Here is a 24,056-nt window from a genome sequence, read left to right as displayed (position 1 = left end):
TTTTTCCATTGTCCTTGGGCCCCCTCTGTTGCTAGACATAAATACAAATACAGCAAGTAAATGTATAACATCAACAGCACAATACAATATAAAACGTGTAGAAAACTGTTTGATTTTGTGCATGTGTACAGTGTAGTGCAAATGTGCAGAGTGGTGTAATTGAAGAATGTTCAAGTGTAAGAAGAAGCTGTTGGTGTCTGGCAATGACCATTTGGATGCTCCGGAAACTTCCAAACAGACTGTGGAATGGGTGTGCACCATGCTGCTTGCATGGCAGATGACATGTTTGCTGCACAGCTTGGCAGACTGGCAGAGGTTGGTTGAAGGCGTGCTGTGATGTCGACCACTAGGAGGCGTCGGGGCCCTTGTATTGTGTCACGTTGTCAGGCAGCTGGATCGAAACGGAACCAGAGTGAAGCTGTACCAACACAGAAACATGCGAGAAGAGTTCAGCATGTGGAGGAAACATGAACCTTAACAACTTAACAAAAAGTCTCAGCAGCTGAGAAGGTCTTGGTGGGGGAAGTTCATAGGGGAGCTGGAGCTAACCGTGCATATCCTATGCAGACTGACACACTATGTTCATTGGATTATACGCTTGTAATACATTTACACATATTTAAGTCTTTAAATCACTCTGACGAGACTGAAAGCCAGTAATGGTGGTGATTATGTAGCCCAAGCTGCATTCCGGCACCAGAGCAGTCGATCGGCAGAGCTAAATGTGGCGATGACGTCAGCTGAAGGAGCACCTAGGGTGACTTCCTTGTTTGCTATCCAGCAATGCCGCCCATCAGCATTCCAGGTGGATTTCCGCCCGGGAGGTGTGACCGTTGTTGTCTTGCTTTTCTGACACTTGTTCCTGAAGTTCCTGTGGATGTCGTTCAGCGGAGAGGGGGCTCTGGAGGTGCCATGCTATGTAGATTGACTGCCACGATGGATCAATGTGATGCGGAGAATGTCCTTACCCATGCCTGGCGATCAGGCCGTTTTTACTCGCTTTAACGAGGGTTTGTTTACCTTGCTAGCTTATGCCTGAAACTTTAACCCCAGAAATGCTTTAAGCCATAGATTAGTTTAGATCAGATGAACGTTATCGATCCCAGAGGGAATTTCTTGTGCAGACAGCAGCAAGGAGCGTGGAACAGCGACGCGTAAGCATTTAGTGCAAAACAAGACGCATGGTGCAAAGACAGCACGCACAATGCAGCCGGATAAACATAGTGCGAATACATAGTGCGAATATATTAAAAAGTGCACAGAACACAAGTGGAATCCTGAAATACAAAATATAATGGAATATAAATGAGATAAATATTAAGAAAAAATTATAATAAATTAGCTGATGGTATGGTGCAATTGGGGACATAAGAATTGGGGGGGACACGTACCCCCCCAGTGTTTTAATTTGGCCTCATTCACCCCCCCCCCCCCCAAAAACAAGAAAACCTTTCCATTTAAAGTCAAACACTCTTATGTCCTTGTATGCGCTTCAAAAGCAGAAATCACAGCGACTTTCATTGAGGCAAGATGAGCTGCTTTCTGACATGTTACGGTGGAGATGGGGAGTGACACAAAGCGAGGAGGAGATATGGACTGATAGTAAAGTGACTCGGGTTTATAAAATAAACACTAAATTTACTCACCTGGCCGAGGGCAGCTGGTCTTAAAATGCTGCTAACCAGGAAAGTGCTTTTTATGAAAAGGACCCTTAATGAATTATTGATTCCTAATGAGTTGCTAATTGTATTTCCTCTCTGAAGTCTGTGATGGGATAAGAACTTAATCAGGTAAGTGATTTTTGTGGCTGGATGGGTGGATCTTTATGGAGCTTAATTGTTACATCTTACCTTTCAATGCAAACTCTTTTCAAGTGATAAATCTTAAATTTTATTTTTCTGTTTTTGGGATTCCTCCCTGGCACCATGTTAATAACATTACGTTTCTCATTTAAGACCGATGATGTGTAATATTACTCAAAAACCTAACCTGCTCCCCATTTATTGTCCATGACTTGCTAATGCTAACCTGTTTGTCCATGACATGCTAATGCTAACCTGTTTGTCCATGACATGCTAATGCTAACCTGTTTGTCATTTACCGTCCATGACTTGCTATTTCCTGGAGATGCTTGCCTGGGGGCCTAAAATGGCCTCCTTGAGAAGTAAAACTGCTAAAAGCCTCCTCTGTCCTCATTACTCAGCTCCATTTAGCCTAATGGGCTTGTCTATCTCAATGACAATAGGCCCTGTTTTTGTAAACAAACAACCCTTGCAGCGTGCTACCGAACAGATTATTGAACCATTTATGCAAAAAATGGTTAATCTGGCTGTCACTGAGGTGTTTTTCTTGATCGATAAGCAGAAACCTACTCATTTACTTTTTTGTTGGAAGCTTTTTCGGTTACCGCCATTCTCCAAATGGCTTAATAACAGTAGATTCTCGATCATACTGAACAGCTATTAAAGAAATCTGAAGTTCTAATGAGCCAACTGACTCTCAAATCGCCACCAAGGTGCTCATGATATTTGTATGAAGGGACGGGCCTTTGGAGAGAACCTTTAATTCTTTTTATCGCCTTCTGGTTTCACTGGTGTTTCTTATTATCAGAGATTAAAATCCTGTTTTATCCTGATGGGAGATAAGGGCTGAGTGACTCCCTTCCTCGGGGATGAACGCATTTCTCTGTCCTAAGTATCTGTATTCGCAGACGTCATTTCCAAGCATGTTCCTGTTATGGATAAGTACTCTCCTACTTGACGCATATGTCCCAACTACATACTCAGTGGCAAACCTAATCTGTCGTCAGGATAGCTTTGGTGAGCTGGAGCGGAGATGTGACTGATCTCCATAAGCTGCTGGTGGAGAAATTTTCAACAAAGTATGTGCAGAAACCCTGCGGAAGTGGAACCATCAGAAAGCTGAACTCTGAACACATTCTATCATCCATATTCTACAAAAACATTATTATTCATATGGTTGTTTATTGTGTTTATTAGTTTTAATTTGTACACTATTTATTACAATGGTGTCTATTACAATTTTTTTGGGTACACTTTCTATTTTGCTCTATTGTTTTTTTGCAGTGCTTCGTCACTGCGGTTGTGAGACTTGCACGCAAAGTGTTTCATTCACCTGTACTTCCCAAGTGTCAAGTGATGACAATTAAAGTGATTTAATTTAAGATGTGGAAGAGAGAGACAGAAAGCCAGCCAGGCCTGCAGAGGGCTGTGACTGCTTGGCGTTTCCCTTCTGTCCGCTAGCGTGCAGTTAGATGTCAGCTGATTAATTAAAATTCATTACTGGGACAGGAATTAACAACCACCATGTGTTGCAGGCAAGTTATTTTGGACTCCATTCCAGTTAGCTGATTATTATTAGAGGGAAAATCCAGGCAATATTATTTTCTCTCTGGACTATGACTAATAAATCGGTTACCAATGGACTTTTAATCCCTTATTGAACAATAGTCCACCTCAAAACTATAGAAGTCTTAGCGCTTAGTTTATTACTTTCCCTCATACCAGTGTGGCAGCTTCTATGGTTCTCACATTGGAATCAGTCCTTTGAGATCCTTCAGCATGGTGCTGTTGGCAGAGGGGACACATCGGTGGACACATTGGGCCCCTGGCCCTTGTAGCCGGTGTTACGTCTCTGAACAAATGCGGTTAGGAGTGTTTAACATGAGGAGTTGTAGCAGTATGTTGAGGGCAAACGAAATGCATCGCCTCCTGTTTTAAGGATGCAAGAGAAGCGGCAGAGTAGCCTTTAATTTCCGTTCACGTGCCTATTTTTAGGCCTGAAGACGGTAAGTGGTTTAATAAGTGCTTTGTGTTGGAAAGGCTGCCTATGAGGATCGCTTTGATTTTGAGAAGGTGAAGTCACCTTGCAGATGGCTGACATATTTAAATTACATGCAGGACTATTAATTTGAAAGATTTTTCTTGGTGCCATCTACATTAAGGAGTATTTAAAAAAAAAAATTTTTTTTTTGGAAAAATACCAAAGGGTTGGGTGCGGTCGTGTAGAAGGCCGAGTTTGGATGCCGGCCAATGGCCTCCGGCTCCTCTGAGCCCTCTGGGGGGTAAAATCCGGATGCTGCTGACCCCTCAGTTTGCTCTTAGGTCCATTTATCCAAGGATGGTCCCACAGTGGCCTGATGTGCTGACAGGGCACTATGTCAGGATTGCCGGAATTCCCAAGTTGGAATGAGGATTTCCCGTCTGCTGTTAGCCGTCTCCCATTTGGGGGCAACGGGGGGCTTGATTTGGCACATCAGTGCCAGGGGCTCTCTCGCTCTCTCGCTCACTCTCTCTCTCTTTCTCTACACAAATACTGCTGGTGCATAAAAAAACTACACCAGAACATTCTTAACCATTTGTCAACATAAACACCAACGTAAATCAGAACCGTGCGTGATGCGTCTTTCCTATAAATACACTCGGAATTTGTGCTAAATTCAGAAGGCTTCCGTCGCATTCTGTTTATAGTTTCGAGCCGACGTTTTCCCAGCTGTGGAACCTGTTCCTACATTGTTAGCTTTGTTGCTAGGAAATGTTTGGCATGTCAGAAATGGCCTCCTAATCTTTTTGGATTAAACACTCTTGTCACAGTAAAAGCCTTGTACCAGAAGACCCATTGCTTCAATTGACTAATCAGATATGGGGGTTAATGCTTTGTTATATAACAACCTTTTTTGGTGTAGCTGTGGATTTGTATTTTGTATTTTCTTAGGCCACTGCTAATTCCAGGGTTTTATGGTGGATTTTCACTATGGATTGTTTGGAATCCTCTGTCAAATAGCTCTCTGCCTGCTATTGAGCAGAAACAGACATAGTGTTGGATTTATTTCCCTTCACTTGGATTGTGAAATTTGCTTCATGGATTTTTATCTTACTGCTGCACAGTCCTCAAGCTTTAAACTTCCATTCATCCACCGTCCAACCCCTTGTGATGAGGGTCATGGGGAGACCCGAAGCGCGTCTCTGGGTGAGATACCACTCCATCACACACACTACACGGCATTTGGAGACAACAATTAGTGTAACTAGAACATGCCAAACTCAAACCCCCTCCTCAGCAGTGCTGTGCTGGCCCCTGTGCCCCCCAGGCTGAGAATAGTCAGCCCCTGAGGGTAAACCCCTTACATTTCAGTGATGTTTTCAGAATGCTGACATGTATATGATTTTACTGCAACATGTGACTGATGCTGGTTATACGTTTTTAATGAAAAATTCCAGATCTTCTAGCACAGAATTTAAATCCCTGCCATGTTACTTCCTTCCTTCTAATATCAACAAATGTATAACCATCACTTATTCATTAATATGATCTATATTTAATTAGCTAATCCAGCATCAGTACCAAGACTTTTAAAAGATTTCTTGAAGCGTTAGAAATGGTGCGTAGTTATGCTCAAGGAATGGAGAAGGAGGGAACAAATAAAAATGGGAGGAGTGTAGAAAGAGAGAGGGAGGGAGAGAGAAAAAGCCTTACACAGGAGATCTGATCCTCAGAGCCTACGGGCTGGTGGATTTGTGCAACAGGGCAGGATGCCCAGTTTCGGGAAAGGTCCTGGCTGTGTCAGAGGTGAAGCAGAACTTCTCTCTGGTTCTCACGCGGCGCTGACGATGTGAGGCGTAGAAGGAGCGTCTGGGTACCGTCTGAGTCGTGTCACTTGGCATCGCTGGAATCCCGGGTGAAGGGTAACTCCTTGAGATCTTCTTTTGGCTTTTGACATTAATTAACTTTGCTTACCAATGGGGCGGTATTCAAATTAGTTGGTTTTTAATGTTCGTCAAGTTACACTCTTCAGTTTTCTTAAAGTTTTCTTGATATTTGGTTCCTCAGGGGAGTGGGGACACCTTTTCCTGACTAGTGCTGCTGTAAAATAAACACTCTGTATAAAGCTTTTAGCTTTATTTTTAGTTTTCATATTGTTTTTGCACAAATGACTATACCATATGCCACCCAGGGTCTGCTGTCCCCACACTGTGACTTTAACGTGAGTTGTCAGCATGTTGTTGTATCCTGCTGTGGGTGTGGTGTTTAGGTCATGCTGTGATTTTGGTGTTTAGGTCATGCTGTGATTTTGGTGTTAGGTCATGCTGTGATTTTGGTGTCAGGTCGCAGTCTGAGTGTGTTGCTTAGTTGTGCCTGTGAATGCCTTATAACTTATGGCGCTTTTCCAGTGCCATACAGGAACTGGAGTCGTACCTGAACCATAACACAAAGACAGACTAGTTCCAACTCGGTTCCAGCTTGCTTTGATTTTCCAGCGCAGGAGGGTCAACTGGGTAAACATGTTGCTGGGTTCGGAGGGCGACAATGATGTCGACCCGAAGAGATGCTTGTTTACTGTTCACATGGTGTACATCATGATTTACTATGTGCTAATTTCCGCTAGCAAGTCAGTGAGAATCGCTGTCTTACTTTACATTAGTGGAATTAGCATTAGTTTGCAGAAATTTGCATTACGAATTCATTCTGCTCAGCTGTTCTATAATACTTTTTTAACGAGATGGTTGGAAATTTTCAAGTTCTGAAATTTCTGAGATCTGGGAATGCATTGATACATGGCAAAGTGTGATTCTACTAGTAATGAATTATATTCCATGCATATCGATGCATATCACCGGTATCTCCCTGCAACTCGACCAATCAGATGGTGTGGGCGCAACACCTTGGTTTAGTCCCGCTATTGACACTGCTGGTAAGGAAGGCCATGTCGGCTCGGGCACAGCTTGGGCACGGCTTGGTTCTTGATAGCAGTGGAAAAGCGCCATTACTCTCCTTGTCTTTGAACTCTATCCTATTTGCAGGATGATGGACCAAATGCAAACTCCAGAAGCCTGCTTGAGACAGACTACAGTGCACTCCTTCGAGATTCTGTACTGGATAAGTGGCTGGAGGACGCATAAATGAACTGAAAGAATAATCTGATTAAATGTTCCCTATGCATTAGAGTCAAACATGAGTTAGTATTCTTACATATCTTAACAGAGTTCAGTCTTACCTATGAACCATGATGGCATCTTTAAGACAAGCAGATATTTAATCAGCTGTATGGGTCCAGTCAGCTGACTTGTCTCCTTTTAAACTCAGGGGAAGCTCTGGCACGCATTACCCATTAGCATAGTGCCACACGGAAAGCTGGGTGGAAGAGTGTGTTGGTAGTTAGTGCCCCACCAGAGGTGGACTCATCTGCCCAATGCATCAAACTGGACAAGCTTGTCCTTCCACAAGTGTCTCTCAGAGTTCTTCATTTCAGAACCAGTTCTCAGGGAGAGTGAATTTGAGGAAGTGTGTTGTGCATACCTTTATGGAGCAAATTTGTTTTTCGGAACTGAAACTACCACAACCACCCCCCCCCCCCCATGCATTTTAGCAACAGATGGCAGGTGTCAGCCAACCTCATGACAGTAGAGAGCCTTCCTCCTTAGGTTTATCTTGAATGGAGCAGGAATGTGCTATAATGCAACAATGCTGCTGTCATAAATAGCATTGCCCAAACGTGTACGCCATGACGGTGTCGTTCTGGCTGGATCAGCATGTGGAGATGTCTCTCTCTTTCGTTTTTCATTTGTTGTCTTATCTTTTCTCGTAAGGCAGAGTTTGTTTGCTTAATGGTCACTGTACTGTATATTGGTCACCTGTGTCGGCAGCGTGTCCTGATTCTGGGAAGCAGGATAAAAAGCGAAAGAGAAAAACACATAAATTACGGGCTGAAGACACAAAAAGATTGATGCATCCTTCTGGAACCAGTGATCTCTGCTTTTTTTTTAGCTGGGGGCAAGATTCGAGAGGGGCGTGTTTATTCATGAATGCGGTGGTCACGTGACCTGGGGTGCGCGGTGGATCAATCTGACTCGCACAGAAAGGAATTCCTCTCGTCGTTCCCACCAGTGTCCCCCCTAAGTAGTAGAAGGCCTTTAATGGGCACTTCACATTTCAACAAGAGGGAAATAAGTCATCTTTCAGAAGCGAGCAGGAGAGCTCCCCTTTAATCAGAATTTAAAGGGTAGTTTGATGGAAATTCAGCATAATCAACACATATATTGTTTACTGTAATACAAATATTTAATCTTATTTTCTGGTGTGTTTTTGAGTACAAGTATATTTAAATACTGCTACATAATCAGGAACACAACTCCAGTCTTCTGACATGGCCAGTAAAAACACAAGCGGAGATGCTTCCCGGTGGTGATAGAGGGTTATGCAAAGAAAGCACAGCTGCTCCGTTTAATGGAGTTTTCTTTTGGAGTAAAAGACACTGGTCTTCAGTGGCTAGTTAACACCGATGCAGAATTGCAGTCTGATGATGGTCAGTTCTGAATTGATTTGACATTTTAACAGGTTTATGAAGAACGCTGACAATAAACTTCACTTTATTACTTTCGTACTTTGATTTTCGGTTAAAATTAGAAGTTTGTAGTTGCTCTTCTGGGTGACCTGGTAGTCGGTCAGCATGGAGTCTCTGCATGAAGAGGGGTAGGAGGTAATGCTGTAGGAATCGGCTGTTCCTCACCTCCTGTTAGAGGTCCCATTAAAAAGTGGAAAGCTGCTAAAGGTATCTGCTGGGTTCAGTCCAAATGGACATGGGCGGAGCGGCCTGTAGGCCCCATGCTGTAAAGTGCAAGCAGCTTCCCGCTGTCCTGTGACGGTCAGCTGTCCAAAAACAGGAGGCGTGGCGTTCGCGTTTCGAGGGTCCCTTCAACACTGGACATCAGCTAAATGACCTAGAAACCAGGACATGATATCTGTTTACATCATGAAAAGGCAAATTTAATAATTCCCGGGCATGGCATGGTCTCACAGTGTGTGTGGGGTGTGATTCTCTGTGTGTGTATGGGGGTGGTGTGTGGCTCTCTTGTGCCTCTAATCAGTAGGTCGCTGGTTCAAATCCCGGGGTGACTTTTTTTTTCCCTTTGGGCCCTTGAGCAAGACCCTTAATCCCCAGCTGCTCCAGGGATTGTCTGACACCGGCTCTGTTTAATTATACAAGTAGCGGAATCACTCACAAACTCTGACGAGGATAAGTGGTTGGAAAAAGCATGGATCTGATGTTTTGTATGAAGTATAAGTAAATATATCTGCAATTATTTTTAATTACAATGGAGCATTTTTAAAATATCATCCAGGCTGCCACAAATATAGATGTTAGATTACTGTTGAGTAGAGAGATATTAGTCACTGTGCAGGAATGTGGATTAATGGATTATTGGTGTCACTTTGAAGTGGGATCACAGTTGTGCTTTGCAGGATCAATTGGTTTGCACAGTGAGATCTCTGGCCTAATGCTTGGGCCCCTTATTGTGCGGTAATTCTGTGTGTGTGCACCTTTGTTTAAAGGCAAGAACTCTGAGAATCCCCTTTCATCTCACTGCCGCTTTCTGTGGAGTTGTTTTCAGAAAGCGCTTTGACGGCTAAGTCGAGGTTCGTCAGGAACACAGGCTAGAGTTTTTCTTTTGTGTTTTTTTTTTTTTTTCGTTTGCCGTCATAGATCTAAACGCTCCTTCATCGGCCTGATAAAAGCTCCGGCGTGAGGGAGATTAGTAGGAGCGGTAACTGCTCGCCGTGTCGAAGGATTACGTGCTTGGAAACCGCACTACACAGAAGCTCAGTAGGACTTTTGTATTTGCTGAAGGGTTTGTGTAAGATGTGGAGGGTTGTGGAAGTTCTGGGCAGGGCTGAAGTCATCCGACAAGCTCTTTCCTTCACCTGACGCCAGTTTCCGATGATATGAAACATTCTCCTCATTCTTCTCAACTGCGATAGACCCAGCCATGTGGCCCCAAATGTGACGTCCATTTTGTATTCCTGTATCTTCACCCTGGTGCTGAAGTTCCTCTGTCGTGTCCGTGTTCTTACTGACCGAAGCGGCTGTCGGGCACAGAAACAAACACGATGTCCAGAAATTTCCTGAATGTTGGATGAGGGCTGGCCCCCTGACCCCGGTACTGCTGTGCTCCCCAGGAAGGTGTGCTGCCTGGGTACGGCGAGGATGAATTCTGAGGAGGCGACACATGCGTCCCCTCGGAGGTGCTCCGCCTCCTCACAGGAAGCCCCGCCTCCTATGGAGTGCTGCTCGATGGAGGACTACTGGAGCGAGAGGAAGAGCATCGAGGAGGAGGGCAGTCAGGGAGGGAACGTGTCACCATTGGAGAGGCGGAGCATGGATGGTACGTACGTAGGGTATCAGCGGGGGAAACGAGCCTGGGGGGGCCAGGGCTGGGGAGGGCAAGCCAGTCATGTCTTCTATCACTCACTACAGTGAGGCCAACCTTATTATTACCTAATAATATAATTTGAATTGGTGAGTGACAGGGGAGGGGGCACTCAGGGAGCCAATCAGCTTTCAGCTGGGGGCACTGCCCCAGTGTTCCTTCCCCTGTACAAACAGCTACTACTTATATTGGCATTTAGCTGAGGCTGTTATCCAGAGCCAAGTACCAAGCATACAGGGGAAAACTATAAAATACTATGTGCTACTATCTAATGCATGAGCCAGTGATGACTGACATGTCAGTAAGCTGTACCAGTGCACAGTGCAGTGTGACTTTTTTTTACTGACCATTATAAGTCTTTGGTTGATTTAAATTAGAATTTTAGAACAGGCTTTTTCACGGACACCTATGCCGTGAGTGATGGGAGGGTCCTCTCTTTCGGCTTGCTTTCAGAGGCTGAGATGGAGGAGGCGTGGCTGAAGGACGCGGGGCTGTCCACACTGGTGTCCGACACCCCCGGGGACCCGCAAGTGCCCGCGGAGGCGCTGCTGTCCACGCTGACGCGCTCGCAGGCCGCCCTCGTCAGGAAGCGCATGGATAACTACACGCAGACTTTGCGCAACCGCAACAGGCAGTGTGTGCGGCACGTGCGGGACGTCTTTCCTGGTGTGGTAAGTGGGCTGGGCGGAGCCTCGACCATAACTATGCTTCCATAGAAGGCACTGGATGGATTATCCCAATACACCCATGTAAAGACCCTTGGGGTGCTATTTAGAAATGAATTGAATTGAATCAGGAGGCATCTCTAAATCATCAGTGGTTTGAGCTTGTGTGTGAGTCCTGTGATGGACTGGCATCCTGTCCAAAACATTCCCCCTACTCCGTATCCTCTGCCGCCTGGGATCGGCTCTCGGCCCCCCATGATCTTGTATCGGATGAGCTGCCGGGGGATGGGTGGCTGGATGGATGGAATTCAATGATGTCATCTCATCTGGGTTCGTGCTTATTGTACGACTTAAGGTGGCGTTTCTCAGCTGGTGGATCGCAGGATCATTCTCAATGGGACACCAAGTGTGTGGTTTTAAAAAAGGATCCTTTTGCCATTTTGAGCACCCCCAATGACTATGACGTAATGCGGGTCTTCAGGCTAAGCCAGTTAAGCACCACTGATCTAAGGAGGGGTAAGAGAATGAATTATAGAGGTAAATATAAACAGCTTCTCTTGTATTTCAGTTTGTCTAATGTGCCTGGGAGTGTAAAGATAAAGACTTTGATAAATCGATGGAGGCACTGAGCACAGTTGGACATCCACTCTGTGGCTTTCAAACAGGGATGGTTTCCACTAGAGAGATATTTAGCTGTATGCAGTGGATGGAACCATCTGATCCCGTCTGAGCACATGGCAGAATGGCAACATGGTTTGGCTTGAGATAGTGGTGCTCGCCGATGCTCAGTGATGCTCGCCGATGCTCAGTGGTGCTCGCCGATGCTCAGTGGTGCTCGCCGATGCTCAGTGGTGCTCGCCGATGCTCAGTGATGCTCGTCGATGCTCAGTGGTGCTCGCTGATGCTCGATTAGGTGATAACGCTGCAATCTCATCCTCCTGCCGGTCTCCTCAGCCCCCTGGCCTCCCTGTCTGCGATTCCGTTACATAGTTCTGCACTGCAGCTCCGAGGTCACCTTCATGGGAAAGGAGTAAGGGTCCACTGGAGGCCGGAGGGATGGTGACGAGCTTGCAAATGACAGCAAGGGCTTCGGGGGGCTTGGCCTGTTATAGCCGTGTCCAATCAGACCAGACCTTTGTCGCCGAGGGTGAAATGTCATGTAGGATCCCTGGCTGTGATGTCACGTGGTGTGTGGTGACGACATCCCAGGCTGCCTGCTGGACATTTAGCTTCACTGGGAGTCATGTAGCCCCTCCCCCCCCCCCCACACTGAGATGAGTGACTAAACCAGTGACGCATTCTGAACATCCTGAAATGGGGAGCACTTTGGGAATCTTCGACATCTAATATAACGACGAGCTGGATAATAAAAGTACTTAATCTCTCCTCTGTGCCAGTAAATGACTGTTAAGTCCCTCCCCCTCCTTCCCCCCAGGCTGCGCTGAAGTAGTCGTCCCATGAGACCCTCAGATGTCTTTAGCCATAGCTATATTAATATCAAGGGCATAAAGGCAAATTGATTAATCAGTAACAGATCTGTGGAAATGCAGCTGTAAAAGGTAACACATAGTGGGCATTAAATAAGTATTATGACACAGGTCAAGGTCCCGCTCATAAAAGTTACAGTAGAATGCCTCTGTTGGCTGCCGTTTGCCCTTTCATGGGAAATCACCTTGGTACACATGCATGGTAACAGAACGTCTTGCCTAAGGTAATGATTACTTCATCAAGCTATGAGCCATTGTTTACAGCCCTCAAGCATGTACTGCCAAATTACCTATCGCAGCTTAGAAGGCCGGCTAAATTAGCTAGATAGCTGATGGGCTTTGAGCCTAGTGAAGGGGAAAGCAAATATTACGAGGGTGCTGGGCGATTTTACGCAGGGCGCACATCCATCCTATCAGCTGCTTCCTGCCCGCGGCGTGTGTCGCTGCTTGTGTGTCAGTTTCCCCTAGTCCCGTTATCAGTTAATAAAAATGGCTGCCACACCCCTCTGCAGTGCCCGTGACACCACCGTCACGTCACCATCACAGTGCCAGCCCACTCGACCGAAGAACCGAGATTAGTGACACCTGGCATACCCTCAAGCCGAGAGTCCGGTTATGAATTTATCTCCACCGACAAAGAAACAGACTTTCCAGGTCTGGAAGTTTCCGCGAGCTTTGTCCCCAGGAAGTGTGATAGCTTAGGCCCGTTGCGGGAGAGTGACACCGGCCTATTCGAAAGCCACTTTTCGCACCTTCACGTGGGGATTCGCTTCATGGGCCGTGCTGATGAATTTTAGAGGGAGATAGACGAGGAAGAGAAGCGGCTGTCGAGTTTCTGGGTCAGAAAGGTAAAGCGTGGCTTAAGAAGCGGGGAGACGTCGTCGTGTGTGTAACTGAGATAAAGTTCCTTGGAAGACCCCCCCCCCCCCCTGCCAAAGTGTGTTGGCCATGGACTGCTGGCCAATTGGCAGGCCTCTGCCAGTGACCCGCTCTCACCTCAGACGCCTGCTCGCCGTGTCGGCTTTGTTCTACTTTCCAGTAAACAGCTGACCAAACACTTTTGTTATCTGGATTGGGGGATTTTTTTGGAGTCTCCAAACTGATCCTCTTTGAAGTCTTTAATTTATTATTAATTTTTTTTTATCTTACCCCAGGATGGGGGGACACCATGTCCTCGGTGTCCCTGCCTTATGATCCGAGGGAGAGCCCCCAGTCTTACTGTAACACACACACATACACACACACACACACACACACACACACACACACACACATTCAAATCTGGCCCTGCTGTACTCCATAACCTGGGTGCACGGATTTTCAGTCCCATACAGTGCTGACATGTCGCCGATCTTTCTGAAAGGTTGCTGTAAGACTGGATCCAGTTGCTGTAAGACTGGATCCAGTTGCTGTAAGACTGGATCCAGTTGCTGTAAGACTGGATCCAGTTGCTGTAAGACTGGATCCAGTTGCTGTAAGACTGGATCCAGTTGCAGTGGTGACTGGTATCATGTGGCAATGGGCTGGGAAGATAGACTGGGAGATTTTATTTGGGGAACAGAAGTGGAGATGGGCTTGACAAAATGGCAGAGAGGAAAAGCGAACGGCAGAGCCAGCCATCTCTGTTCCGGTGCTGGATTCCTGAGCGGCGGATGGGCAGGGTGTCCGTCAGCTGAGCTGCTTGTGTCATCAGGAAGAGACGGAAGATACGTTTAATTTATTGCCACTGAGACTGCGGTACATGAATGAGCTGGTCACCTGACCTCGCCCCACCTTAAGATGCCCGTGAACCTTGTCCTACAACCACATTATTACACACTAAAACTATAATAATACTGCCTTTACTCAGCGCAAGGTTAAAAATATCCCTCTTACGACACCCGGGCTGCCCCGTGATTACGCTCTAGAGGCTATAAGAGATGCCTTACTGTTTATGTTAATGACTCAATATTGGGAGTTCAGCTCTGCGTTCATTCTTATTAAACTTCTCATTATGCGGATTCCGTTCCTGACGGCTTGCTCGCTGATGGCAAGGTTGCAGATGAATTTATTAACTCATTTTCATTCACAAAGAAGATTACTTTATACCATGAGGTTTGTAATTAAAGAGGCACGCCCTGAGCCACTGCGCCTCCCTTTAATCTGAAACCTATTTGCTCTTTGCAGCCTGGACACGACCCCGGGGTTGGCGAGGTCCCCTCCCCCAAACCACAAGTCCCGCCCAAACATCCTGTTTGGATGCCCGTCCGAGGTGGTGAGTCTCCCAGTCTGACCACCTCTCCCACAGGGGAGGGAAAAGTATTCTTGGTCATCACCTCTTACACAGACACCGATACTGAAGACGGCAGCAATACAGCCAATGATAAACAGTAAAAAGAAATATATACTAATGGCCAAAGGTGTGGAAACACATCCAGTTTTTAGAGATTGCAGAACTTTATTCCAGTTACTCCAGTTACTTATGTAATCGTCCATTGTACGATATTTGTAAACATTCTATGATCGTTTATAAACATTACTGCCAGTATTCTTGCAGTAATTTTTAAAGCGAAACGCCAAAAATACTGGGTGTTTCCACAATTTTGAATACAGTATATGACAGCAATAGGGTTAAAGCTTGAGATTTCAGTGACAGCTTTCTACGGTGCTGCTTACAGTACTGTAATCCTGTACCTTGCATGATCATGGTAGTATATATAAACTTTCTCCCCAACCAAATGCCCAAGGTCTGTTCCATTCGATTTCATTGCTCCCCCCCACCCCACAAGTATTATTTTGCATTTTTTTGTAGATCTTATTTTGTGGGAGGGGATCCTGTCCATACTTAGTCAACCACTGTATTTTATACTCCCGCTGGCTCTGATTCTATGTACAATATACTTGTATATATTTCATTTACACGTATCCCAAACGGTTTGTACTCCACATCTTGTCTCATGCATATCTATGTCTGTATATTTTATTTGTTCATTTATTAATAGTACATTCTCTGTTTTCGTCTTTGTGTTGTTTTGCTTGTTTTTGCCTTGACGATGTACAAATTGCATAGCCGTGCCACAGTCATAACCACTGGCGTGTGCTGTTTCTGCATGGTGAATAACATGGGATTCTGATCCTGATACTTCCTTTCGTCCACCTTCTACCGCAGGGGAAGGCCGGGCGTCCATTACCCAGCAGAGAACGGAGACCCTTTCGTTCGAGCAGCCGTACTCTGAAGCAGCTGCCGCGCATAAGAGAGACGGGGAGTGCCGGGAGTGTCGGGCGCTCAGGAATGTCGGCGGAGAGATGCTGGTGCGTCCCCTTCTCCGAGCTTGTTTCACTCGTTCCGCCAAAACCAGCGTAGCCTCCTTCAGAAGATCCACTTTGTAGTGTTTCGGAAATGGCCGCACTCAAACGCTTCTCTCGTCTCTGTCTGCGCTGAAGAAGTTTCAGCCCCCCAGACCTAAGCTGGGCCTGACGGACGTGCAGGACCTGTCGTCGGAGGACATGGCGAAAATCGGGTGCATCGCTTTGATCGAGCTCACGACCTTCTACGACTGCCTGGGCATCGAGCTAAAGCAGAACCGCACGTTGATTCGCCACAAGGCCGGTCGAGGTTGGGCAGAAATTCTTTTTCCTTCCTCTTCTCTTGGGTCAGGCTGCTCTGTCTCCACCATCAGTGTTTCTGAACTTACCGTTCTTACTTGTTTCTCTGCAGAAAGTGGAATTTTCGGAGTTTCCCTTGTAACACTACTGGAAAATGACCGAAAGATTTTACCCGGTTCCAGGGTTCCACTTGTTTTCAGAAAGGTAAGACAATTTAAGTCTAAAAAGTACATTTCCCTTATTAGGACACACTGCCTGCAGCATGTTGTTGTCAAATTCCATAAAGAACAACATTTACCAAAAGTGGCTCTCAGAGTTTGAGCTTGTTTGTGTGTTTGTAGTTATTTATTCTTGAAATGTATGATCTCTGATGTGGAACATTAGCCATTCTGAGTGATTCAATGCTGTGATTTAGCTGTACACCAGGGTGTCCGGCAACGGGAAACAAGTCTCTGGTTGGGTGGGTATTTTCAGGTCTTTCAGAGGGGTTGGCCATCGCTGTCTCGATGTACCTCACGTCACGGGTCAGTTCGTCAGACCTGATGACAGCTAATCTCGTCCTTCCTGGAGGAGACTTGTGATTCATGGTATTCCTGTCTCCCAGAAAGGCTGAAACCCACAGATACTAGCTACCACCCCCCCCCCCCCCCAAACAGTCTTTAGCAACCTTGGACATGGTCCAGAAGTGATTGCTGTTGGTTTTGCCAGATGGGTGAAACAAGAAGGATGAGTACTTTCATCCTTGGGGTCGTGATGTGAGTCAGTACATCCAGATGCCGTCTGGCCAAACAAGTCATTCCTTGGTATAATATGGAAATTTCCTGGATAGAGCTGCATGGGTTTGCTGATAATCATGGTAATTCATTACTAAGCAGACATACATGCATCTCTGCATACCTACTTACGGTTTTGTTATTCTGGCTTTTCTGGAGAGCTTTTTGTTAAATATAGTATCAGTTGAAAGTCTGGACACACCTGCTGTTGATGCATTTGTCTCTGATTTAGGTATGTTATTCAGCTTATGATGAGGCAATCAATTAATGCATCAAATATTGTAATGACCAAGAGAAGTGTTCAACATCTCAAAAATGTTTCATATTTTGCTTCGATGACAGCTTTGCCACCTGGAATATTTCTCCAATAGTCCTGAAGGAGTTTCCTCAAGTTCAGGGCACGAATGAGCTGCCTTACTCTTACCCTTCGATTAAGCTCATCCCAAACCAGCTCTATTGAGTTTACGTTGGGGGATTGTGGGGGTCAGGTCACCTTCCTCAGCGCTCCATCTCGTTCCTTGTTCACAAGATAATACTTTTTACATAACCTTGAGTTTGCTTACCGTCGTTATCTTGTTAAAAAAACAAATGATTTTCAGTAGGTGTGTCCATACTTTTGGTCGGTACTATAAGAGTAAAAATATACATTGTATCAACAAATAACCATTCCTGTGGTTAATGTTAGCTGAAATGGGTTCTGCGGACTGGTACTACACTTCAGGGTGGGATAACATGTTAAGTTGCTGTTTCTGCAGCCTGTGTGGCGGTCTAGCATTTTGCCCTGGGAGTGTCCTTTTGACACCGTATGTGGTTTGTGGATGAAAGCCCCTAAAGGGGAACATGTCAGACGAGTGCTCACAGCTGCTTGGCGAGAGGCTCCTCCCGACCTTGGCAGATTCGTGCCCCTCATGATTTGCCCAAAATGGGAGCTAAAGGGTAAAGGGAGCAGAGAGGAAGCGACTGAGAAGAGTGGGAGGAGCCAGGGAGCTGAGACGGGCTGCAGTCTTGTTTTGTCTCTGCATCTGAATGAGGGACTTAGAGTCTCAGTGCTATCAGGACGCAGGAAACCTGTCCTTGAGGTGTCTGCAGACACTGTAGTTCATAATAAATCCCCGAGCTCTTATCTCTGGGATACCAGTAAGAATATTACAAAACCATATTGCCTGTATTTGTAGGCATTTCAAGGGTTTGGGGCTATTTCAGTCCATTTTTCATTATTCTTTAGTATGCTATGAGATCTCAGTGAATTTCAAATTATTTTTAAAAGAGTGTTTCTCTTAAGAAGCATGTAGCGTTTCTTTATAACACAATGAACTAAAACAAGGTCTGTAATTAGATTTTCAAATATTCTGTGGCACGCCACTGCTACTAGCATTATGTTATGCTGTGTGGTGAAAATGGTAAGAAAACAATGTCCCAGAGAGTGTATGCATGCTCCATTGTACGTGTTATGTCTTTGCACAGCTGCTGTCCAAACTGGAGCAGACCGGACTGCAGACGGAGGGCATCTTGAGAATCCCGGGGTCTGTTTCTAGGGTAAAGGTAAGACCGGGCGTGACGGTGGCAGCTGACTAACCCAACAGCAGAGATGCCGTTCACCCGACTCTGCAGATCAGCATTCTGACGCATGCGAGTTCCTCAAGACCCTTCTCGACCAATACCATAATGTGTTAATGCGTTCAAACCCCCCATATAAAAGAGTTTACAAGATCAGATGAAGTCTATTCTCACTTCAGAAACACTGTACTTTATATTACAAGTACAGACAGATGATTTCACGATGGCTGGCTGAGCGCTGCTCTAATTTAGCCTAGGTGTCAAGTGTCGCAACGTGACACCATTTCTCAGCATTAGCCTTAGCCGCATGCCTTTGGTCCGGTTAGCCTTGCCAGGCTAACACTGAAATGCAGTGGCAGGCTACAGTACATAAAATCCCCACCTGGGTCTTGGGGACTCCAGGTGCTAAAGGTTCCAAAGGTTCCACAGATATCCGCCTACTCCCTTCATGGGACAGACCGGAATCCTCAATCCGGGGTCAAGCCAGGACGTCCATGTGTCCCAGCTCGATCTGCTCTTTTTGAAGAGCGGTTGCACAGTTCGCCTCCTACCTTTTAGAGCATGCCCGTCAAAGACATGCAGCGGATTTGGCTTTTGTGGCGGTTCCTGTCCATAGTCTATCGCCACGGTGACTCACTCTTCCCATTCGACTGTTGGCAGCACCTGAGGCAACAACTGGAGGCCAGTTTCTACGAGGATCGCTTTGACTGGGAGCAGGTGCGCCAAAACGACGCTGCGGGCCTGCTCAAGACATTCATCCGGGAGCTTCCAAGCCCCCTGCTCACCCAGCGGTACCTGCCGACCTTCACCTCCGTGCTGAGTGAGTCCTGGTTCTGTGGTCCTGTGAAACGCTCTACCCTATAGTTCTGTATGCCTCTTCTCCCTCTTAACCTCACCTCAAGGGTGCCAGTCTTGTTAGGTGCATAAAAACCTTGGTAATCTTCTAAAAGCCTGTTGACTTGTGCTGAATGTAACATTGACTGGACTTTCTACCTGTCGCTCTGGTTGTCAGGTATCTCATCGCAGAGGCATCAAATTCAAGCCCTACACCTGCTCATCATGCTGCTGCCCGAACCCCACCGAGACACCTTGAAGGTAACGTTCTGCTAAACTGGCGGGACTCGCAGTCCAGCATCTCCAGTCCCTGTTGTCAATTGACAGTGAATATTTATCACACTCTGAATTCCTGAAGGACCTTCACTTGGCTGTGGAATACAGTCAGCCCTAGTGCATTCACGCTTCGTGATTCGTGAATTCACAGATCCACGAAAATTACATGTACATGTTTCCTTTACGTATTTTATTGAATTGTACCTTGGTTATGTATATGACTTCTGTCTGTCAATAAGTTTACAGTCCCATTCATTTACTCATTTTACCTTACTGTGAATGCAAAAGAAAACGGCAGCCAATGCCGTGTTCTATGAATTAGTAGGGGTAACATTAGTTTACTGTACTGTAAATGTGCTAGTGTGACAAATATCCGTTAGGCGATACTGTACTCTATTTTTACATCAAACATTTGTTTTTTTAAAGGTAATGTATTAAGCTAACTTTTAAATGAAATTAAAGTGTTTTGGGAGCATGATTGGGGTCGTATTTAGGGTTTAAACAATAGAAATAAGCACATATTACCATTTTTAGTGACTCTACCAAACATCCGCGAATCCTCCTCATTCACGATGGGTTCTGGAACCTAACCTCGCGAATGTCTGTGGTCTGACTGTACGTTTAAGTTCCGGGAAAAGCCCAAGAACCCAAAATGTTCAATTCTTATTTAAAGCATTTAAACACTCAGCATAGGCTATTTGAAAATGAACGAGCTTCAGGAGGTTGGAAAAACAAGTCTGACCAGCAAATCTTCCACATTGTGAAAATCTGGAAAGATGACAATGCGTTTTTCCCTGGTTAGACGTACAGTATTATTCAGTGGTAACTGCACCAGTCTCTGTGTCGTATAGAAACACAAAGTAATTGGTTGCCACTCATGGCTTGGTGTCAGAATTGGTGTCACAGACGCAGAGCTGTATAAAGAAACGCTTCATGCAAAGAAGGCAACATTTATAATTACCATACCATTAATATCATTGGCATCTAGAACAGAAATATCAACAGTATATTAAGGGCTTTAAAATTAAAATGTGGTGTAGCCATCTGATGATCCACTGTTAATCTATATTCATCATTCTGTTGATCTGCTGTTTAGCTACATTTATCCCTTATAACCACTGGGTATGTACACTAGTTCATGATTATGCTTGAAGTTTGGTTTAATTTTCTTCTTGCTTCCATTTTGTATAGCTTTGCTATAGTTCTGGTTATGCTTGGAAAAGCGTGTCACGTGTGTTTAAATTTATTATTTGGTTTTACCATAACTTTAGATGAGATTGTTCTCGCATGATTTACTTCATAATATTGCTCCTGCTCTCTCATCCACCGGGAAAATAATGTTGGCAGCCTGTTGGTGTCGGAGTGGAGATGAAGGTCGATCCTGTTTCTGTTCCCTAAGGCTTTACTGGAGTTCCTGAGGAAGGTGGTGGCGCATGAGGAGAGGAACCGCATGAGCCTGTGTAACGTCTCCATGATCGTGGCACCCAACCTCTTCATCTCCCGGGGGAAGACGGGCAGGCCGGAGGAGATCCAGGCGGCAGCTAAGGAGGCCTACCTGGTGCGACTCCTCATTACTCACCAGGACCTCCTCTGGAGGGTAAGCCGTCCCCTCAGATCCAACCGAATCTCCCAAGCAACGTGACACAAAGAACCATAAAAGGGCCAAATCCATTTTTCCTGAATATTCTTTTAAACCAAAAAAAAAAATCATAAAAATCGAGTGGTGGTTTTCTCTTCCCAGGTCCCCTGCTTTTTAATTGGTCATATAAGACAGATGAATGAAGCTTCTATGAACAGGAAGACCATGTCCTCTGAGAAGTGCAAGAAGAAGCTTCTCAGAAGAAGGCAGCCGGAGCGTAACAAAGGAGACAGAAGCGAAGTATGGAGCTGGCGAATTTCTAAATGCCGTTAGTCCCGCCCACACATAACTTGATAGTGTTTAACACCAAAAGGCTAGTGTGTGATCCTGAATGGAGTCACGGCCCAAAACACTGAAGAATTACTCTGGCTTGTGTGCACAGCTCACCGACTTTCGGGATGGGGTGATTCGGGTACACGCACCCCAGCACGCAAAGGTGTCCATGGCGATACGGCTGGACAGCGAGACGAAGGCGAGGGACGTCGTCGCCCGCTTTCACTCTGAAACCAGGTCAGGAGACGGGCCGCCTGAGACACCGTCATCGGGCCCTCTCGCTTCCAGGTGTCACCTCAGGTTCTCTCCTGAAATTTCCTTCATCTTCTCTCCAGCAGAGGTTCACGAAGCGCCAGCCGGAGACATAGAGCCCATTTGTTTGAAGTTGGAGGAAATATAGGTATGAAATGAATAAGCATTTTTGATTTTTGATGCTTCGGGAATGAATTCATTAGCGCTGCAACTGATTAGCACTTTGTCATCCGTTCCCAGGCTGAGTGTTTTATCATTTTTTCCAGGTGAGCGCTGCTTGGATCCTGAGACATATCTCCTCGACTTGCACCATGTGAATCCCAACTGCGAGTGGATATTAAAGCCTCGGACAGCGTGACAGCGTGTTGCTGCGGGAAATTATAACAATGGGGGGGGGGGGAAGCCCTCTTTTGCCCCCTGCTGGACATTCTCAGGACTACGAGTCAGGGTGACTTAGGTTTCAGCTGGTGGTACGCAGATGTGAGGCGAGTGGGCTGCAGCTCGGACACGACAGCCTGGAGCTGAAAGATGAGCTGCAGCTATTGGGGGAAAAAATCTAGGCGGAAGCCACTGACCTGCAGACCTCCATATTTCTACAGGCATTGTCTCATGGACTCAAGTGCAGGATAAACTTGAGATAAATTCAAAGCATTTTGATAATGAACTTAAAAATTTTTTGCCAGAAAAATACAAGCCATCTGCCAGAATGCTCAGCTTGTGAAATTTCAGCTATATGTCTCACAAGAAGGACACTTCTGTAAAGACTTTACAGGTCTGGAAACTTTTTGCCAATGGAAATATAGCTGGACTGTAATTTATGTGTATAAAAATATTTATATGATTAATTTATCCCACCTTTTGTACAGTTTGATGATGCATAAACACTATGAAGTCTTGGGGCGAGCCTTAAGGTTTCCCCGAAGGTGTTTAGCAGGCCTGCTTTAGGTGAACCCGGTAGGATATATCCGACGTCGGCAGCTGGAGCTGCTTATGCTCCGAGGCCCGGAAGCCTAGTGAGTTTCTCCCTTGCAGGCAGAGGTGCCTCTGACTGAAGGCCCGATGGTCAGTGCCCCGCCGACGGTGGCTCTGGTAGCGACGAAAGCCACATCCGAAGAGGACTCGGCAGTGACAGGCAGCCCCCCGGATGTGAAAGACGTTACTGGGGTGTTGGCTAGCATTCACCACAAACTCCACTGCAATGGTGTATTTCCCACCTGGCTGTAGTCCATCAGTGCTCCTGGGACCGAAAATGCTGGATGTATGGCATTGGGTTTCGAAACATACTGCTGTTTAATGAGGAAAGGTCCACTTCCTGTCTCCATGTCAAAGGAAAGATCCACTTCCTGTCAAACACTTATATGCACGTATACAGAAACACTGAATGTCTGTTCTCCATTGTTTTGTATATGTTTCTGTTTTGATTAATTACTGTTTAACACTGGAAAGAAAATTTGTTTCTCTTGGCATGACTTTTTTATGAAATATATTAACTTTATTTCCACGTTATTGACACTGGCCAGTTCAGATTTTGCCTGATGCACCTCCATAATCTGTATTATTGACACAACGAGAAGAGAAAACTACTTGACCAATGTGAACATTGGCTGATTTTGGAACATGGCTGTTATTTCCTGACATCTTGCACTTTTTTTTAGTACAGATGTGCAACACTGAGACTCTCAATGTGGACAAGGAGCTGCTTTCCATGTTAACAGCTGCAGCACATGGGATCAGGGATTTTACCCACAGTAGCAATTTAAGTAAATAATTGACAGGGCTCACAATCCTCCGCGTTGCTTATTGCATAAATGGAGAGCAGTCACTGTTGCCTAAGATGAAGGATATGAATAACAGCATGAGTAATTTCATAATCTATCACTAGTTAGTATATGGCTGGCCACTGACATCACACCCAGCGATCTGATTCTTTGATTGACAGGTGTATATTTTCCTTACCTCATAGGGGAGAGGAAGTAGGGTGATGATGATTAGCTAAAGATGACTCATCGAAATGTACAAAGAACATACAGACTCCGGAAGAAGATTTTATATTTATTTTTTATTTAATTTTTCTCCTCCATACCTAAATGTACCATTTTTTTGTTTGTTTGCTGATGTGTTACAATGTAATTTTGGCACTAATATTACCTTCAGTGAATCTTTTCCCTCAAAAGATGATATATTTTCTGCCAAACTCGGTTTTTATCATTTCATGTGTTTATGAACAAATAAACTGTATATAATGGACGCAAGGTTTAAGAAGGCACAGGTATTTTTGGGGGCCTCTTCCTGCCTTGATATCTTCATGGGGGGGCTTCACTGAGGGGGTGATGCCGGCGCTCCGGGACAGGAATACGGGACGATCCCACGGAGAACGAAGGCCTTGCTGAAGTCCAGCTTTCGGACCTGGGCGCCCTTAGCGAGACGGACGTTAGCCATGCAGCCGCTGAAGGGAGCCCTGGTGGTCAGGCAGCTCTGCGTCACTCCAG

The 24,056-nt window shown here is 45.6% G+C and overlaps 2 protein-coding genes across 7 annotated transcripts in view; one reads left to right on the top strand and one right to left on the bottom strand.

Moving 5' to 3' along the window:
• LOC111850137 (rho GTPase-activating protein 28-like) overlaps positions 1 to 23,814 on the top strand; it is a 27,881-nt gene extending 4,067 nt beyond the window's left edge. The window contains exons 1-15 of one of the 4 annotated variants that reach the window (XM_072712361.1): positions 5,513 to 5,705; positions 9,976 to 10,181; positions 10,680 to 10,897; positions 14,545 to 14,632; positions 15,527 to 15,669; positions 15,802 to 15,973; positions 16,076 to 16,167; positions 18,201 to 18,278; positions 18,954 to 19,113; positions 19,306 to 19,388; positions 20,803 to 21,000; positions 21,145 to 21,282; positions 21,425 to 21,552; positions 21,651 to 21,715; positions 21,834 to 23,814. In XM_072712361.1, the coding sequence (XP_072568462.1) occupies positions 10,004 to 10,181; positions 10,680 to 10,897; positions 14,545 to 14,632; positions 15,527 to 15,669; positions 15,802 to 15,973; positions 16,076 to 16,167; positions 18,201 to 18,278; positions 18,954 to 19,113; positions 19,306 to 19,388; positions 20,803 to 21,000; positions 21,145 to 21,282; positions 21,425 to 21,552; positions 21,651 to 21,715; positions 21,834 to 21,925 (1,833 nt within the window). In that variant the 5' untranslated portion in view covers positions 5,513 to 5,705; positions 9,976 to 10,003 and the 3' untranslated portion in view covers positions 21,926 to 23,814. Of the gene's footprint in view, positions 1 to 5,512; positions 5,706 to 9,975; positions 10,182 to 10,679; positions 10,898 to 14,544; positions 14,633 to 15,526; positions 15,670 to 15,801; positions 15,974 to 16,075; positions 16,168 to 18,200; positions 18,279 to 18,953; positions 19,114 to 19,305; positions 19,389 to 20,802; positions 21,001 to 21,144; positions 21,283 to 21,424; positions 21,553 to 21,650; positions 21,716 to 21,833 lie in introns of those variants that run through there. The other 3 variants (XM_072712359.1, XM_072712360.1, XM_072712357.1) reach the window with 3 other exon arrangements.
• The window catches only part of LOC111850071 (laminin subunit alpha-1-like), a 55,596-nt gene continuing 55,147 nt past the window's right edge, over positions 23,608 to 24,056 (bottom strand). For all 3 annotated transcript variants that reach the window (XM_023823541.2, XM_023823543.2, XM_023823544.2), the window contains one exon: positions 23,608 to 24,056. In XM_023823541.2, coding sequence (XP_023679309.1) covers positions 23,884 to 24,056 — 173 coding nt within the window. In that variant the 3' untranslated portion in view covers positions 23,608 to 23,883.

This window comes from Paramormyrops kingsleyae, chromosome 1 (assembly GCF_048594095.1).
Source record: "Paramormyrops kingsleyae isolate MSU_618 chromosome 1, PKINGS_0.4, whole genome shotgun sequence".
NCBI lineage: Eukaryota > Metazoa > Chordata > Actinopteri > Osteoglossiformes > Mormyridae > Paramormyrops > Paramormyrops kingsleyae.
Note: the sequence above shows the minus strand (reverse complement) of the source record. Positions and strands in the feature narration are given on the sequence as shown.